The sequence below is a fragment of the Lontra canadensis genome, unplaced genomic scaffold (genome assembly GCF_010015895.1).
Source record: "Lontra canadensis isolate GAN:19392208 unplaced genomic scaffold, GSC_riverotter_1.0 scaffold24, whole genome shotgun sequence".
Taxonomy (NCBI): domain Eukaryota; kingdom Metazoa; phylum Chordata; class Mammalia; order Carnivora; family Mustelidae; genus Lontra; species Lontra canadensis.
This window is the reverse complement of record NW_022631018.1, coordinates 9053650-9072946: the sequence shown is the minus strand read 5'-3', so window position 1 is coordinate 9072946 and position 19297 is coordinate 9053650. Positions and strand designations below refer to the sequence as shown.

Sequence of the window (19297 nt, the reverse complement as noted above, 5' to 3'; positions counted from 1 at the left end):
AATGTTTTTTGGCCAGCAGTACTTGGCATAGCCTTGTGACCGAAGGTTATATAGCCTGTATATTTTGTTTCAGCGGATATGTAAAGATGTGTAAAACGTGGATAGAGCTGTAGTGTAAAAGCAGAATAAAAATGTGTATAATATGAGAACACACACACATATGTTAAAAAAAAAGATTTGGTGGAAGGTCACAGGTGATTATCTCCTGAGTTGTAGACTATTTTTGCTTTTTTTAGTTGGGTAATTTTCTGAATTTTCTACAATGAGTGTGTGTAACTTAAGAAAACACTCAAAAGGGGCTCAGTGGGTTAAGCCTCTGCCTTCTGCTCAGGTCATGATCCCACGGTCCTGGGACCCCACCTCAGGTTCCCTGCTCAGCGAGGAGTCTGCTTGTCCCTCCCCCCGCCCCTTCCCCTGCCACATGTGCACACCCGCTCTCTCTCTCCCTTTCCCGCAAATAAATGAGTAAAATCTTAAAAGAAAAAAGAACACTGAAAAGAAGAAAAAGATTAAAAAGCATCCATAATTCTTCCACTTCAGAAATTCCACATTTAATGAATGAAGTGAGTCTTCATCTCTTTTCTGACCCACTTGAACTGCCGTGAGCATGACTGCTACCAGTTGGATGAATTCCTTGATGGATGTGATGTTATATCTGTTTTGTGACTGTCGTCCTCAGGAAAAAAAAAATGCCATTCTTGGTAAAAGAAAAAAGGATTCCAGTTATGAGTGTTGCAGTAGATTTTCCTAATTTTCACTTTACTCTGGATTTATAAAACACTTTCCTAAGGGTCCTAGGACAGTGGATTTGAGTGACAGTGGGCAGTTGAGGAATTGACTAATCTGCCATTAAAAAAAAAAAAAAAAGAGTTACCTGACTCTTTTCTGGACTAGAGAGGGCATGGTTATATGAGAACCCAGGAGAGATGAAATAAATATAGTGTATTTTCCCTTCTAACTGTGAAAAAAGATTGCTTTTCCTCCAGCACAGCAATGGATGCTGGTAGGACTTCTCAGTTTTGGTGTCGGAATTCTGGGACCTGATCTTCATAACCAGAAATCAAGGCACTTGGTCTCATAAGCAGAAATATATTTGTGGTGAAAATGACTCAGAATCTTTGACATTTGGACTGACTCAAAATCCAGGAGATAAAGATACACACACATAGACACACACACACACACACACACACACGACAACTGAAATAATTAATTCCTTTATAGACTTCATATTTATCAAATCATAATATCCATTCTCACATTGTGTGTGTATGCACTTACATGTGTATGTGTATGTATAGACACACACATGTATTTTTTCACATATGAATTTGAACAGGCACTTTTAGTATCCCCAGAGAAAACTCCAAAGCAAAGCTGAAAAGTGCTGTTCCAGCCCCGGGCCACCCTCTGGCCCAGCCTCCAGCCCCAAGCTGCGTGTCCTCTTCTCCAGCCTCCGAGCCCTCTCCTCTCTCTGCTTCGTGGGAGGGCGTCGTGCGTTACCTTGTGGCCCAGCAGCAGCTGGCAGCAGAAGGTGACTGCACTCCTCCAACAACGTCGAGGCGCATTCTAATCACTGGGAACATATGCAGGGTTGGGAAGTGTATTTTTGGTGTGCAGCCTACTTCTGGTCTAAATGCTAATTATGAGAATAGATTTAGCAAGGCACTAAACGCTTGAGTTGACTTGAAAAAAAGGACTGTGGCCCATGCATCCTTTTGAACAACATGCAAGTTCACTGTTCCTCTCTGGGGATATTTCAGAAGGGAGGGAAAACTGGCAGAGAAACTGCTATGCGGTTTGGCTTGTCCCCCATCCCCACCTCCCAGGAGCCGTGAGGACACTGTGCTTACAGGAGCCTTTGCTCCTGAAGAAACACACTCGCTCTTCCTCAGGGAGAGGAGGACGGTGGAGGGAATCGAGCGACAGGGCTTGTAGAACACTGAAGCCCGAAGGAATCTGGAGTCACAGACTGGTCCGGTTGAGCAGACGATGAGATTAGGAGGCAACGGAGTGAGTCTCCTACCCCTCAGAGTTAGTGAGGCGCCGTCTGTCCCTCGATTGGTTTTGAAAATTGTCGCTAGATTCATATTCATTCTCTCCTTCTGCAGACACTGCTGAGACAGGGTAGTGCTGCTCCCAGGTTGTCTGTAGATCATGCAGGACTCGCCTGGTGCAGGGCACAGAGCTCGTGCTCCAGTATATTTCGTTGAATGAATGAGAATCCTCATTCGCTCTTACCCAATGTCGGTTGTGGCTCATTGGCTCCTGGTGGTTGGTTAATGTCCTGATGACAGAGCAGGTTGGGGTACTGGAAGATGGCACAAAAAAATATGACATGAAGTCTACGTAGAAATGCCCAACACTTCCAGGCTTCCAAGGCTGTCCGTTGTTCCAGCCTGCAGTAATCTCTTTTTATGTCGAAAGTTCTAACTACTGGTTGTAAATATGTTGAATTGCAAAAGCCGCAAATGAAACCCCTCACAGCCTTTACTTCTCTGTGCATCTAGATTTCTAAGCCTTTGACATTGGCCTTTTTAGTTTTATGGAAAATTGCCTTATTACTATTCCTAGATCAGAACGATTTCAGAGGAAAATGGTATAGAGTAAAACTCTTTTGCGTTTCTGAGAACTTTGTTGTCTGAATATCTGGTCCGAACTCTTGACTCCTTGTCTGCCACTCACTATTTCTATGGCCTTGAGCAAGTTCTCAATCATTGACATCTCCCTGAGCCTCAGTTTCCACATCCGTAAAATGGGTCATCAGAGCAGTTTTGCAGATTTATGAGAGGGTAAACTTGTAGCACCTAGCATAGGGCCTGGCCCAGAGGACGTGCACAGAGGATGCTGTTTTAAAAAGCCCATCTGTTGGCCTGAAATGTCCCGGTACCGTGTCTCCAGTACGGAAGGGCGTGGTTCTGACCCATCGGGTAAAAGCGTTCAGCGGGGGCGCCTCACAGGCAGCCTTCACAGCAGCTTGGCAGGAGTTGGGGGGGTGTCTCAGCCTTTGCCACTGGCTCTGCGCCAGTCACTGCTCCTCTCTGACTTCAGATTCATCATTTGAAAAGTACAAAGGCTGGTTCCCCTTCCAGTTCTGAAGTCTTAGATGTAAAGGAAAAATACCCACTGAGTTGTCTCCCAGTTGGAGCGGGTGTGCGTCAAGGGCACGGAGTTAGGCCTGTTCGTCCTTCTGTGCCCAGTGCCCACCCTGTAGTGGCTCTCCGTGAACGTCAGTGCAAAGAATGAATGTATGGAACATAAAATCGGGGCATACAGTCCTCATGGCAGCCTGCTCGCTCTGCGTTAGACTTGCACAAGCGCGAGAGTTAACTCTCCTTCTTAAGGCTGAGACAGTTGCCAGTGGTTGATTTGGGCCGAAATGTGAAAGGCGGGCGTCCGTTCCTTAGCCTCCGGCCCTCGGCCCTGTGCCTCTCGGGGGGCGGGGTGGGCAACAGTTAGGTGAGCTGTGGAAGCGTTTTCCCATTTACCACCTCACCGTGTGGGGCAAGTTGTGGATTAAGTGACTTCTTTTTCTTAATGTATCATTTATTGGGGGTACAGTTGACAGACAGGGTTACATTAGCTTCAGGTATGCCATATAGTGAGTCAGCACTGGTGTACACCGGGAAGTGGTCCGTGCTCTAAGTCCACTTGTCCTGTCACCTTACACAGTCGACACAGTATTCCTGACTGTCTTCCCCATCCTGTATGTCACATCCTCATGGGTCATGGCTTTTTTACCCGGAGAAAATCAGAGACAGAGGGACCCTGTGATGGGTTCGTGATCACACAGCCGATCTGTGGCATCACTGGGACTGGACTCCAGGTATCCTAACTCCAAACTTCAGTCCTTGGAGCCTTAGCGGCTGTGGTGGCCTTGGGCCACTGTGTGTGGGGCGGGGGGGGGGGGGGTGGGGGGGCGGGAGTAGGTCGGCTGCACTAAATGTTCTTCCTTCCTAACAATTCTGCCTTTGTTTGTTACACATGAGATTGCTGGGTCAGTTTTGTTTGAGCCAAGTGTACGTTGGCCAAAAGACAGGTTTTTACATCACTCAACTGGAATGTCGTCCTAGTTAATTTGTGAAAGGTCAAAATTAAAGAATGATTTCTATCCGAAGAGAAGCTTCCTCTCACCTGTTTCTTCTTTCTCCCCCTCTCACTGCAGGTTAACTGTAATGGCTTCACAATTGAAGATGAAGAGCTTTCTCATTTGGGATCAGCAATATTTCCTGAGTAGGCTGAGTTTGACTTCACTTCTTTTCCTTTCTACTTAACACTAATTATATTTTTTTTTTGATTTTTAAATAACCTACCTAACTGCATGTGGCAGGCATGAAACTCCAAGTGAATTAAGACACCTTTTTAATTCTGCCAGATTTCAAAATATTTCCCATCCATTTAAGGATCCAAAGGTAGTAGTTAAGAGAACAGTTGCTTGTTAAGTCCTGCGAGGTACGGAGCTATTAATAAAGAATATTTTATAGTGCACATGGAAGGAATAGTCCGTGCCCTGCTGAGAAATTTGCTTTTTGCATGTCTTTGGTTCTGGAAATCTTTGGGTTTCTTATACTCAAAGCAAAACACTAATTGCCAACCAAGAATTGGCCATAGGCTAATGGAGTGACGATATGAGCTGCTTCTACAGCTGTTTGTTCTTCTCGAAAAATACGAGTATAAAAACAGCACAGCTGGGGTGGACACTCTGCTCAAGTAGCAAACTAGGAGGATTTCAAAGAACGACAGGATTTTTCTTTACTTCAGGAAAACTCAAGTAATTCAAGAAAGGCTGGCCCGCTGACAAACGGAGATGTTTATAGCTCTGTCATGGGTTTGCCAAAAATGGCTTTGCTGTGGTGTCTGCTGGAACGGGTGTTTTCAGATGCTTCGGTTCCCTGAAATCCAGTCCTCCCTGCAGAGATGGAGTGAAGGAGCCTCCCTGCACCCCCGTCTGAATCCACAGTGTAGATCAGCGAGGCTCTTTTTTTTTTTTTTTTATAAGATTTTATTCATTTATTTGACAGACAGAAATCACAAGTAGGCAGAGAGGCAGGCAGAGAGAGAGGAAGGGAAGCAGGCTCCCCGCTGAACAGAGAGCCAGACGCAGGGCTCGATCCCAGGACCCTGGGATCATGACCTGGGCCAAAGGCAGAGGCTTAACCCACCGAGCCACCCAGGCGCCCTGATCAGCGAGGCTCTTAACACACACCCCGAGCCTCTAGCTTTGGGCTAAAGCAGAGAAAAGGGGACACCCATGTGTTTGCTGTGGATGATGCGTGAGCTCCCGGCGTGCGAGTGTGCGTGTGCGTGTGTGTGTGGCCGCCTGGATCTGGGCGTCACACGGGTCTGAAAAATAGAGAAGCACGTGTACAGGCCTGTGTCTCAGCAGCACCTGCCACAGGCTTTCCCAGCCACTGCAGCCGGGAGTTTCTTCACGTGATATTGTCCCCGTGGCCAGAATGGTGGCCTCGGCCGTTCGAATTCTGATAGTGAGGAAAGAAGTGTCTTGGGGAGAAGGCCTTGAGAAAAGGAAGGAGAAACCGGGAAAGGCCATCAGACCCTCTTTAGAAGGCTCTTCCTGACAACTTCAGACCTGAAAGAACGTAGCTGCTCTCAGTGTTTTCCAGATGGAGAGCAAGGGTCAGTGGTGTTGTCTGGCATTTTACCGGGCCCAGTGATCACGGGAGAATGACGATACCAAGGGCGTGAACTATTCTGGGCTCTTTACCCTGGTGAATTTCTCCCACCGTTATTGAAAAGATACCCAGGGGTCTGTCTTGAAATGAATTAATAGTTCTTCAATGAAAGATTCTAGAAAGCGGCTTTTCCCTGAGTGACAACTTTCAGTGCATTTGTTTATCAGGTTCCCTGGGGCCTGATGGCCTGTCGTTAAGCCAGGTGGGCTGTGCTGCATGGCAGAGGCGGCCCTTCCAAAGGACAAGACAGGGGACTTGCTCTGTGTTCTCCCAGGCTCAAGCCCAGCCGCATAGCTCACTCACTGTGGCCTTAGCACCTGGGTGCTGGGAGACTACCGCTCCCTGTTGTGTCCGGCAGAGCAAGGGCAGCCCGTCCTCATCGGGCCCCAGTGCTCTCTGCTCTTTTGGGCTGGGGCAGACAGGACCAGGGTTCTGGTAGCTGAGGGCTTGGGCGAGTGACACTGGCCTCCAGAGCCATGTTCCATATGGATGTGAGTGCCCATATGAGCCCCAGTTTCCAGGCAGTTTTAATTGGGGGAAAAATCCCTTTGGGCAGAAATCATATCGGCATTGTGATTTCAAAGGCAGCATTTTCAGAGATCAAGCACTGTTTCCCTGTAGTTTAGAAATTTCTGTTCTCAGAACTTTGACCTTGATATAATCAGAAAGCTCAAAGCCCCTCGCATAGGCGAGTCTCTCTGTCCTCTCCGTCCCTGAAAAGCAGACCGTGAGCAGCAGGAGCAGTAATGTCCCAATTTTCCAGATGAGGAAATCAAGGTGTGGAGAGAGAGGCAGCTGGGCTCCTCAGGGCCTCTCCGGGCACCCCAAGCCCTGCCCGAGGAAGCTGGCCTCTCCCTTGGTGGCAGTTTCCCAACAGCTGAAGAAAAGACGCCAGAAATGAACCACAAAAAGAAAAAGCTGCTTGGAGCCGGCACCCCGTCTGTCCCGCGCGGTGTCCAGTGGAGGAGCCGTCTGCCACGGCCGCTGGTCTTTGAGTCCTTCATCTCCTGGGAAGGAGCGTTGGTGGGATTCATCGTCGCCACTATTTTTATTGTTTTGTGTGTGTGTGGTTTTTTTTTGTTTGTTTGTTTGGCCCAATGTCACCATTTTGAAGTGTGAATTTCACTTTTCCGTATTGCTAGAGGCATTAGATATGATACAGACACAGGCAGGACGATCTCTTAGACTATGATGGCCAACTGTTAGATTGTTTTTTTAAACATCCTACCAAGATCCCAGTCTTGTAACCTAGTAAGTACATAGCCCGGGATCGCCTGATCAGTCTGCCTTCCGGAGAAAACTGGATTTTCTTTTCTGATTGACAGCGTTGCACTGATGAATCACAGCTGTTGCCCCAATGTCATTGTGACCTACAAGGGGACCCTGGCAGAAGTAAGAGCTGTACAGGAGATCAGCCCGGGAGAGGAGGTGAGTGTGAGGCCAGCAGTGGCTGTGGCCGTGGGTTTCCAGCCGCGGTTTTACAGGGCGATCTGGAAGATTCTGTGTGGCCGCACTGGGCAAGTCGGGCTGGAGGTGATCCCAGCAGCTGACTGGTTTCTGGTCTCAGGCCCTGCAAGTCAGTGATCAGGTTCATGGCTCATGACTTCGAGCCCTACGCTTTTGCCTTCCATTCAGTGCTCCCCATTTCCATCTATGGCCAAAAAAAACCAGGAAAGAATAAATTTGAGCTCAATCCCTTACAAAGATTGATAGAGATTTGCAGAGAAAGGACACTGCCCAAATGAGCTCAGCGAGATTTTGGAATCTCTTGAGCGTCTCTGTATTTCTCCTGCCGAACAATTGAGTTTGAGCTTTTGCTTTTTCTTAGTGAATTTTGGCCTGCCCCCCCCACCCCCCCTCAGCCAAAAGAAGGTCAATCCCACTGTTATATGAAAGAGAGAAAAGCAACCCAGCGGTAGCTAACGCGTTGGACTCCAGATGCCCACATGACCCTCGCACATGCTGTCTCTCCACATCTGAGCTCCCGAGAGATCGTTGTTTAGGAACGCAGTTCAGGTGGTGGCTGAACACCAACGGGGCAAGGGGAGGCCGTCTGTGGCCAAGAGGCACTGTCCTAAACTTAGGGACATGGAGAAAACCAGGTGTTCTCTCCCCTGCTCAGTGATTCCCTGTCCTTTCTCATGTGCTGGCTCCGAGCAGCTGCTTGGTGAATTTCGAGAGGAATGCTGTGTGCTCTTAAGTAAGTAAGAGATTCCCTAGCAAGGACACATGGATTGGTTGGGAATGTAACCGCACACTTCAGAGTCCATTTCAGTTTAATTGTCTTCAGTGCTTTTTAAAGGTCTTTGGATATTTTAAATTTTAGACACAGTGATTGGTATGCTAAGCGATAAAGGCCTTGGCTTCTCCAGAAGCTGTTGACCAACCCACAGCCAAACTGGGGTGGGAAGTCCAGGCCACAGATGAGACTTTCTGCCCTTTGCTTAATTCATCATGACAAGGGTACCCTGTTTTCATTTGGGGCATCTTGCGACTATGCCGATGCCTCCGTAGGAGGCACAGTCTCAGTGGTTCAGAATGTAAGTCACCAGGCTCCAGTGCTCCCCTGGGGCTGTGTGTGGAGACTCCACAGTCTGTCACCTGGCCGGGCTCTGCCTGGGCCCGCACAGCGACACTGAGCGGCCTCTGTCGCCATCTTCTGGGCCCTTGTGTTTGTTGCGCGATGTTTCAGTCCGTCCTGTCAAGGGAACACGGCAGCTCTTACGGCGCGAGGGAGGCCTGCAGAGCTAGCTCCCGTGCCTTTGCCCTCCAGCGATCGGAAATGCGGTGACCTCGCTTTGGGAATCAGTGCTTTGGGGCGACTTGCCCTTTAAAGAGGGTGTCAGATGAGCCACGAGGTCTCCCTGACTGCCCTTTGGGTTGGGAAGAGCCTGGCTTGGCGGTGCCTGCAAGCACCCAGCCCGGTGCAGGTCCCCCCGCCTGCCAGCCTGAGGTTACTGGCACGCTGACGGCTTTGTGACATCCATCTGTTCGGTCAGACATTTGCCTGATGGTGTGGGATGAGCAGCTAGTGCCGTCCCAGTGAGTAGATAATGGGCAGTTAAATGCCGGGCTCCTCCATATGCTCCAAGTCCCAGTTATAGACCCCATTAGAAAACAGCAAGGACGGGAGGACCTGATGAGCTCAAAGGCAAGACTTCTCTAAGTTCTCTGGCCCAGCGGGGTAAGGCAGCAGCCTGCTGCTGTCCTAGAGGCTGTGTCCTCCCTCTGCCCGGCCCAGCCTCTTGCTCCCTTGCCAGCAGATCGCAGATGTGTTCCTGCTTCCCCTCCATCCGGCAAGGCATCCAAGCTGGCCCAATCTGGGAAAGAAAGGGGCCGAACGAAGGCCGGGCAGACACGAACCCGGGCCAGTGTCAAGCATGAGTAGGGTCTGTGCGTCTCCACATGTGACGGGGCCCTGTCCTTGCTGGGACACATCCACGATTGGCTGTCTTTGGGGAGGCAGGGGGTGGGCATGCTTTCAGCGCTCCCCGTTGACTATTCTGGGGACTCCTTGTTTCTCTAGAAGGCGGAAAGAAAGGCTCTTTCCATTGCAAGGAGGTGGACAAAATAGGGGATTGCTGACGTTAGAGAATTCAGGGTTTTTAAAGGGAAGAGCATCCCCCCAGCTGTGGCCCTCCTTGGGGCCTCCCCCGTGAGTGTTTGCAGAGCTGCAGGAAGGGGAAGGAGCGAGTGCACCTGTGGCAGACAGCCTTGTCCACTCTGTTTACCCCCTTAGGTGTTCACCAGCTACATTGACCTCCTGTACCCAACAGAAGATAGGAATGACCGGTTAAGAGATTCTTACTTCTTTACCTGCCAGTGCCAGGAGTGCACCACCAAAGACAAGGTAGGGCCCCAATCAGGAAAAGGTGCTGACCCCCCCCGCAGCTCAGGACCTCAGGTGCCAGGCACTGCCCTGTCTGCCTTGGGGTATGCATTGCCCATGTTCTTTCGTCCATGCCCCCCCTTCCTCATTCTGTTCTCTTGCTTCATAGATGTGTGAGCCCGCAGATCTGCCCGTAGCAGACATGTTCTAAGTGTCCTGCCTTGATTGTCTAGAAAATTCGTATTTTTATTTGTTTGTTGTAAAAAGATATTAGAGTACTGAATTTCTTAGATCCGGTGCCCAGTTTCCTTGCAACTTTAGAATGGGCGAACCCCTATCTCTGCATGGAAAAATAGACTATTTGAGAGGTTTTTCCTTGGTGCAGTTTCTGTACGAGGTAATGTCTTGCACGTGTGGACATTTCCCACAGGATAAGGCCAAGGTGGAAATCCGGAAGCTCAGTGATCCCCCAAAGGCAGAAACCATCCGTGAGATGGTCCGATATGCGCGCAACGTCATTGAGGAGTTCCGGAGGGCCAAGCACTACAAATATATCCTTTACAACTGTCCAGAAGTTTACTGCCCCTCACCTGCCAGAGGTGCTGGGTGAGCTGGGAGGAGGGAGTGGAAGAAGGGTGAGTGTAAGATTCTGAACGTGGAAGGAGGAGTGTCTCCTGGCAGATGTGGGCAGAATAATGGACTGCCTCTGACTTGGCGTCACCCGCACCCAGTTGTATGGTGATGTCATCTTTCTTCTCTTTGTTTCACTAGTGTGGTCAGGAGCTGGATGTGGTAGAAGAGTTTATGGTCAAAGCTGTGAAGGCGAGTTCCTTGAAGGCCCTCATTGCTTGGGTGTTGTACTCCAGGCAAGCACAGTACTGAGGGCTTTGCTTATTATAGCATTATACCTAATCCACACAGGGACACACAGTTTTGCCATCCCTATGTAGCAGATGGGACTCCTAGATTGGAAGTAATTTACCCAAGGGACAGAGCTCCCAGACCAGGATTTTTGCTCCAAGTCTGCTGACTACCATAATCCATATTCTTAACCCCTACATTATAGCATTTTCTTAGGTTAAAAAGGCATCACATTTACACATGGGGGGAAGAGCTAAAAGCAGTGGAGGAAGTTAGAAGCACAATTTTTTTTTTCTCAGTCTAAAAAAGAACTTTCCTATAGTGGGGACTTCTTCCTTAAAAATGCTTCTACTAAAGTGCTGATGTTGGGTGATGGAGGTTGAAGGTTTGTGATCTTAAAGGTTGTTTATAGCTGAACCGAGGGTCTGTTCCCCATGGCTAAAATTTTTCAATTGTGTTTAATAGTTGAGGTCATTAATTTTTCCCAAAGTTTCTTTCTTTAAAAAAATATGTTACTTGCAGAAAAAAAATATTTTCCTTTCCCTTTTGCTTGGCTTTCCATAATTTACTTTTTCAGAGGGTGAGGGTAGCGGTGGGGTGGATGGAATAACTCCTTGAACCCAGCCTTGGGCAGTGTCCAAGCAGAAAGGCCTGAGCCAATGGTTTCCTTGACTCCAGAGCACCCCCTAGTGAGCTGCTGGAGATCTGCGAGCTCAGCCAGGAGAAGATGGGCTCCGTGTTTGAGGACAGCAACGTGTACATGCTGCACATGATGTACCAGGCCATGGGCGTCTGCCTGTACATGCAGGATTGGGAAGGAGCCCTGCGATACGGACAGAAAATCATTAAGCCCTACAGGTGATTGCAATGGCTGTCCTCATCCTCTTAGCAGGGACTGGAATTGGATGATTTAGAATGCTACGTTTGTTTTCTGGCTGTCCTGTGTCGGAACATGCCTCGAACAGCTTTCTCTTTCTGCACCCACACCTGGAGGCCCAGGTGCAGGCAGCTGCTGCATCGGGCCTGACCTGTTGGGTCGGCCGTCTGCAAGAGATGCCTGTGGAGACAGGTTGAGGTTAGGAAGGGGGCGCCGGGCAAGAGCCCTGCCGGGACCTGTCCAGGGTGCTGTGTCCAAAGTAGTTAATTCCTATCAGTATTAAGAAGCCACCAGCTTGTTTCTTTTCCCTCCCATGCCTTCCAAGGTAAACAGACGTGTTCATTAGTAAGCGGGGGTCTCACATCCCTGCTTTTCCCTCGTTAGTCACACCACCCTCTTCTTGTGCTTTTTGAAATTGTAGCCCAGTTTGCAAGTGGGGACATGCTAGGACCATTGTGTTGGCTTTGGTTATCCATTCCCCACTGCCAAAGCCCCTCACCCCCACCCCTCGTTCTGAATAAGGCAAGTTGGATTTTAGCTTCCAGGAATAGTGGATATCAGCCCCGGGGAAGTTTCCTATTGAGAGGGTTTTTAAACCTCAAAGTGTGTGACTGATGGAGGTTTGAGGCAGTGTCCTCCAGCTCTGATTAGCCATTTCAGGGCTGGGATGGCCTAGATCTTATCAGCGGGGCCCTTGTTAAATGCATTCACATTGTACATTTATTTGCAGGGTCTCCCCGAGACCCAAGTGGCTCAGCATCCCTGGGCATTAGACCTGAGATCCCTGTGCCCCAGAGGCACCCCCGGTGTCTCTCACAGATTTGAGAAGCCCTCAGCACTCCCTCCGGTTCTGAGGTTGGGGACTATAAAGTTTGTGTCCAGTCTGGATTTCCAGGGCCTTCCACTTACCCTGCCTTGTCCAGATAAGCCATCAGGGGGAGCTCAAGGGAAGCCAGCTCCTAAAATCTGCTCTTAGAAACGATTTGCTACACCACAGAGGCTCTCAAAACCTGTCATCTTCCTAGGCTTGGTGAGAAAGGCCTCTGGTCTTATGCCCACTGCCCTCTGTGAGATCTAGAGGGAGGGGATGAGGGAGAGAGAAAGCTACGAGATCATCTTCGCCTTGTGGTCTGTCTCCCAGCAGGGCCTTGCTCCCCTGGACCCTTCCTGAGCTTAGTGAGCCCCTCCTGGAGGCGGACTCTGGTGCCACAGCTTCCCCTGGGCAGATGATGCCGCCTGCCCAGGAATACAGCTAGGATGTGCCTCTTTTGGGTGGCTCTTGAGGGTAGCGCCATATAGACCGGTCTATAAATCAACACCTGCACACACACACACGCTTTCTCTTTCCCCCTATCTGCTCTCACCCATGAGCGGCCTCTTGGTCTCTTTCCCTGGCAGGCCCTACCCGTCGGCCTTGTAAAATGTGGAGAGGGAATGCCGGCTGTATACAAAGCCCCTACTGGACCACAGAGAACGCTTACTTAGAAGTAGGTGTCCTAACTACGGAGTGCTGGCCACTTTGCTAAACCAACTGATGCCGTAGAGTGTGACAGAAAGCTGGGGTCCTGAGACACACGGGGGTGTGTGTGTGTTTAGGTGTACTGTCTTTTTAATATGAGGGGATAGGCCCAGTGTCTTCATAAATAGGGGATTCACTTTAAAAGATGTTTTTCCCTGTGCCCTGCTCTGGGTGCACCCAAAACAAAAATCTGGGATTAGGATTGAATGTTGTGTTTATCAATGTTTTTTGTGTAGGATTTCCCCTGCGGTTTATCTGTAACTTTTCAGAAACACACGAATTGTGTGAAAGGAAGCACCTCTGGGGTGCATAGATAGGACCGAGCCATCCACACTGTCCCCCAGCACCTGCCAGGGCTTGGAGGAGCCTAGCCGCCATGGGGAGCGGGCCGCGGGCTGGGCAGCCGTGGGCTCACTCTGCCTGATCTACAGGCTGCTCCCAGGCCTTTGACAAGTGGCTTTTACCTTCTCCTCTTCCTGCAGCAAGCACTACCCTCTGTACTCGCTCAACGTGGCCTCCATGTGGCTGAAGCTGGGGAGGCTGTACATGGGCCTGGAAGACAAAGCTGCTGGGGAGAAAGCCCTGAAGAAGGTACGTCGACAGATGGGGCTGGGGGTCCTGGTGCCCCACGGCCCCTTCGTCCCCTGTCCTCCTGCCTGATAGGGCTGAGTGACTCAAGTCCTAGAGATTTGACCCACTCTTGAGCCACCTCCGGCCATAGAGCTGGGGGAGGAGGGCTGGGTAGGTCAGAGTAGGGTAAGTGATTGAGCCTTTGCCTGGTCTGCACCCGGGCCCTCCCGTAGGAGAGGGGTGCGCCCACCGAGAGGGGCTGGCTGCCGTTCTGGGCACAGCCTGTGACTAGAGAGAAGTGGGGACCATCTCCATCCTGCGGGAAGCCCTGGAAGTGGACAGAGGCCACGGAGTGGGTCGGGAGACCTTGCTGAGGGAATCTTCCATTTGTCCTTCGGTTTATAATTATGCATTTACAGTGTCTAAAATGTACTTAACTGTTCATCCAATACCAGCTACATGGGAGGACCCTCCTGTGTTTTTTTTTTTTTTCTTTTAATTCTCACAAAAATGAGACTTTCCTGATGGAAAAATTGATATCCAAACAGGCTGAGGCCTTCCTTCAGACTGGGGTATTTCTGAGTTGGAAGTGTCCATTCCACTTACTGAGGCTGAGACCCACACCTGGGCAGACCAGGCCCATGGGCAGTCCAGGCCCGTGGGCAGTATTTGCCTCCCTCGGGGTCCACAGCTGCCCTGTGTGATCGACAGGGCAGGGCCCTGACCTGTTACCTGACCGGAGCTCACAATCACCGTCCTATTTGGTTTTTGTTCTTTATGTAGAAGTTAACAGGTGATATGAAATGTAATCTTTGAGACAGTCTCTTGAGTCCTGTAAGAAAATGTTTGAATGTTGGGGCCAAATTCTCTGTATCTCCCCAGTAGACTCCTTGGGAAGGTGGTGTAAGGTCCCACATCCCAAATGGAAGGGTCTGGGCCCAACTAGGCTAGAAGTGTGAGCTAAGTATAAACTTTTCCTTTTTTTTTTTTTTTCCTTTTTTTTATACTTTTCCCTTTTTAAACCATAGAATTTACCTCGTAAGGTAACAGATTTATTGTCTTGATGAATTGAGGGAAAATTGACTAGTTGGGTCACAGGGGCAAGGTGCTGGTAGGTGACGAGGTCCGACATCAGTGAAGGACACAGGAGATCTGAGCAAGAAGCGTGAGTCCTGAACTGACCACAGAAGAGAGGGAGCAGAAGAGGCATTTGATACAGGACATTCCTGAAGGCTCACACTGTTCTTGGCCTGCCTCCTGTTGGTTTGAGATCTATGAAGTGAATGGTATAAATGAGAGGTTTGTCCATTAGAGTCATAGGCCATCAGAAATTCTGTCTGGAGAGTGGAATTTCTATATGTGAGTAATAGAGTTGAATACAAAAAAGCAAAATAAATTTGTAGAGATAACATTTGGGCTCTGTTTCCCTTATCCCGGACCCTATTCTAAGCATTTCATGTGTACTAACAACTCTGAGAGGTAGGCATCATTCCTATTTTGCAAATGAGGAAAACGAGGCACAGAGTAGTTAAGCAAATTGCCCAAGGTCACAGAGCAAGGATGTGATGGAGCCCCCCGGCGACTCTCCCACTTTCTGTCGCCCCACTATGAAGAAGCCTTGTCATAAATATGTTCTCTCCAGCTTCCTCAAATGAGACCCGCAATTACTTTTAAGGTTTTTTTAAGAATATGTATTATAAGGAAATGTGCTGTTTGAAAGGGAAGGACTGTCGCCTCATGTCTTATGGATTCGCCATGTCAACTAAAACCAGGATAGGTTCGACGTGAGGTTCACTGTGGACTTCTCTGTTCCAGCCCGTTTACTTGGTTGAGGACAGCCAAGTAATTCTGTCCCTAAAGCATTGCTTACTGCAGTATCTAGAATGTCACGAAATGGGTTTCTTTGTATCCTTTCTTCAGCTAGTGGTACAGACTGGGTGACTAGTTGGTCATCAGATAATCTCATCTATTTAAAAAGAAAGGAAGAAAAGAAGGAGGCCAGGCTCTGGAGGAGAAGGGGGCTCTAGGAGCCCGTGTGTGTCCTGTGCCTTGACGCAGAGCAGTCTGGCTGGGGTTACGGGGCCCCACGGGGCAGGGTGTGGGCGAGAGGGGGCTGCCTCCAGGCTCTCAGCCGGTCACTTGTCTCTGCCTGTCCTAGGCCATCGCCATCATGGAAGTGGCCCACGGCAAAGATCATCCATACATTTCCGAGATCAAACAGGAAATTGAAAGCCACTGAAAACACGCCAACTTGGTCATTTTTATTTAAATGCTAATGCAGAAACCTTCCAAGATTTGAATATTTCCAGTCCTATACATGACTCCTGCATTTCTGCAAAATCGCTGGAATGAAAACGCTGCTCGCACTTAAGCCTCATACATGGCTTACCTGGAAGTTGGTCTTCACCTTTACTCTTAGTACCAAAATAATCTTGGAATGCTTTCATTGCCCTAAGAGATAATGGCATGGTTTCGTATGTTATCATAGATTCTGGACAGATTGAGTTTAAAAAATATATGATTATTTTTCCCTTCATGCCTATTATGTTCTGAACACGCGGGAATGATGAGGGGGAATAAAAAAGGTAACGGTACTTCAAGTTTGTCTTTTCTTCTGTCTGCGGGGAGGAGCTCACGGCGGTGGTGGGAGCTGGGGCCAGGAGGGGCAGTCACTGCTGCTCTGCGTCGGGGTTCAGCCTGCACTGGCTCTCAGGGCTCGGTGACCTTGGAGGAAGAAAGAAGGTGCAATGAAGTCACCCAAGCGCCCCACTGGCGGGGGACGGCATCTGCTCTGAGGCTTCGGTCTGGCATCTGGAATCCCTGTAACGCATCAAGGTGCCTTGCTTCGCTTTCTTGGGGTTTTTTTCCCCCTCCTCTATCCGAAAGCAGACTTCCCATTCCTCATTCTGATGGTTCTCCTGCAGGACTCTCCTTGTTTGGAAGCCCTCCAGGGTAAGCTGGAGAAGGAAGAAAAAATTTTTTCCTTACCAACTCTGTGTTATTGAGCAAACACTGATCTGTCCCTGCGTGGCCAGCAGGAATCCAGCTTCCCACAGCCCGGAGGGCAGCAACCTGGGCGCTGTTTGCTAGCAATGCCTCCAAAGGCCCGGCCCGACCGCCCGCAACCCCCAGGCCGCGCTGTTTCCTGGAGGGGGCGCCTGCAGTCCAAAGAGCGGCACTTCCCCACTGGTAATAATTAAAGCCTGATGGAGTCCGCACTTGAGTTTTCTCCCATATTCATGAGCCACAAGCAGCTGGACCGGCCGTAATCCTGCACCTTACCCTTCCGACCGCATCGGTACCCACGTGCACACATCTCACACGTGCACGTGTGTCACACGCACGGGGCTGACTGCACACAGTGGGGATTCAGCAGGCAGGATGCATTCTGTTCCGTGAAGTGCAGTCAGGTGCTTACTAAACACCTACTGTATGCAGAACACTCCAAGTGCGGAGAGAGAGGAGTGAGGCCCGGGGTCTGGCTCCAGGGAGCTGAGTGCTTGGAGAATGCTAACTGACTCTGGAGGAAGCCCAAAGTAAGTTTAGCCGCCAACCCCCCCCGCCCCCCGTAGGTTTTGTAAATGTTAGGAAAGTAATACTTTCTCAAAGAATGGAAATACTGGAGAAAATAAGCTGTTCTTTCTTTCTTCTCCAGTCCCGACTCTCCAGAGGTGACCTCTGGAAACCGTGCGCTGATGCGGTCCCAGTGCTCCCCGCGCCCACGTAAGGTGTGTATGCAAAGAGATTCGAAAAAGGCAGAATGGTGCTGACCTATTGTTTTGTGATCTCTGTCTCCGACTTAACAAGCTGGACCTCTTTCTCACTCCAGCATTTGCAGATTAGCCAGAGTCAGAACATGGCACTGACGGGGTCATAATTTACTCCGTTTACAGACACGTGGTTTTTCCAGGTTGCTGTTATTAGGAACAGTGCCACAAGCAACGCAGAACTTTGCTCTCAGGTGGTAGCGTTTTGGGGCTAGATTCCTAGCCCCAAACTTCAGGATCCGGTTGTGAAAACTATTAAAATCTGATTAATTTTGGCCACATTTCCTCTTTAAAAAACTGCATCGGGTACCAAGAAGATACAATGTTTGCAGTATTTGTTTTCCTCTACTGTCATAACAATGCACTGTTTGAAATGGTTTTGCCAGTCTACCGTGTGAATTACCGTTTGCTACGCATGTACTGATGAGATAGGACACTGTCTCCTATACTTAGGAATTCCTGTTTTTCTTCCGCAAGTCGATATTCACAGTTGTTTCCTATCTTGCTAATCATGTCTCTCATTTTATTCTTTAAAGATTTTTCTTAGCAGGGGGAGGGGCAGAGGGAGACTCTGAAGCAGACTCCCCACTGAGCACAGGGCTGGCCGCAGGACTTGATCTCACGACCCTGAGATCAAAATCAAGAGTCTGGTGCTTAACCGACTGAGCCACCCAGGCACCCCTGTCATACTAATTTATAAGCGCTCAGTGTATTTTGGGATATTAGCTCTTTGCCGTGTCCTGAAAATGTTTTTTCCCTGGTTGGCCATTCACTTTATTTTTCATGACACTTGCTGTAGAAAGTTTTCATCGTAAAGTGAAGAAAAGAAAATGTTTTTATCTTTAAATGAAGAAAGGAAATAACACAATTTTTAAAGTCTTTGCTTTGCCTGGGAATTTAATAGGAAGAGAACCAGTCGTAATCTTTAAAATTTTTTAACTTTCAGAATTGCTAGCCGCTTACGGCAGCAGCATTGACGGATTGATTTTCCTCTGCTGATCTGAAACAGTCCCATTATCGGCCCTCAAGATTTAGGTTTGTTTCTGTAGTCTCAATTATTGTGGCACTGAGAAACTTTTAGTATCTAGTAGGGCTTGTCTTCTGTGTTCTCTTGATTTGTTCTGACTGTCCTCCCATGTGTAGCCCTCCGTAGTCCTTGAGCATCATTTGACCAAGCCGCCCTTGGCCTTTCCCTCCTTCCCCGAGAAGGTGCTGTTCGGTATTTAGAACTGCACTGAGAGTGAGTAATACGCAGGCGCGGACTTCTGAACGTGAGTCTTTCTATTCAAGAATGTGGTGAGTTTATCAGTTTGTCTGTTTTGCCTCAAAACGGTCAGGCTTTGATTATATAGGTCCTACCCACGGATCTTCATTCCTAGATTTTGTTTTCCACAGCTGTTATGAATGAGCTCTTTTCTTCCATCATGCTTAACTGGCAAGTCAGATAACGTTTTCCCATTTGTTTTTATCAGGATGTAAAATCACAAAATTGACATATTTGACCCTGCTTTTGTCATTTCATTGCATGTCTGTGAATGTTTTCCTTACACTTATCTTTTGCTCTCTGGATTTTCTTCTTTCTTAAAAAATTTCCTTCCTCAGCTCTGCCAACAGTCTGGAGATAAAAGAGGAACCACCAGTAGACCTGTTTATCTCAAAATTATATGATAAGACTCTTTCTGTTGTTATCCAAAGAAAATAAACGGAGTCCATGTACTCAGCCCATGAAAGAGAAAACAAACTAGTGTATGTACCTCTTTTCATTCTGCTTCTCTCCATTTCCACCAGCACTGTTATCATTTTTTTAACGTCATGGAGTTTTTCTTTCAAGAACTGGTAATTGCTTTGTTGCCTCCGTCAACATACACACAGAACTATTTCTATGTTTGAGGAGACGACACCCAGAGTGGTTCACGGTATTCTCACTTACGTGGCCTGAGATACGCTGGGGCCTCAGTGAGTGAGCTCCTTGTGGAGTGACGAGGGAAAAATGGGTTAACACAGAAGTGAGTGTATTGTCCTGTTTCTCCTCAAAGGACACCTGGTGGCCACCATCCTCACCAGGGCTTCACTGTGGATGTCTTCGGCAGTTGACGGGGTAAAAATATGGGCAGGGCAGCCTTTTTAAAACCTAGACAGGAGCTATTGAAGGACAGACTAAGAATATGGGTGACCCAGAGC

General features: G+C 48.8%; 1 protein-coding gene across 1 annotated transcript in view; it reads left to right on the top strand.

Moving 5' to 3' along the window:
* SMYD2 (SET and MYND domain containing 2) overlaps positions 1–15764 on the top strand; it is a 47897-nt gene extending 32133 nt beyond the window's left edge. The window contains exons 6-12 of the mRNA XM_032862748.1: positions 4166–4233; positions 7019–7121; positions 9433–9543; positions 9953–10073; positions 11067–11241; positions 13262–13370; positions 15508–15764. Coding sequence (XP_032718639.1) covers positions 4166–4233; positions 7019–7121; positions 9433–9543; positions 9953–10073; positions 11067–11241; positions 13262–13370; positions 15508–15588 — 768 coding nt within the window. The 3' untranslated portion in view covers positions 15589–15764. The remainder of the gene's footprint in view (positions 1–4165; positions 4234–7018; positions 7122–9432; positions 9544–9952; positions 10074–11066; positions 11242–13261; positions 13371–15507) is intronic.
* Positions 15765–19297: the final 3533 nt, after the last annotated feature.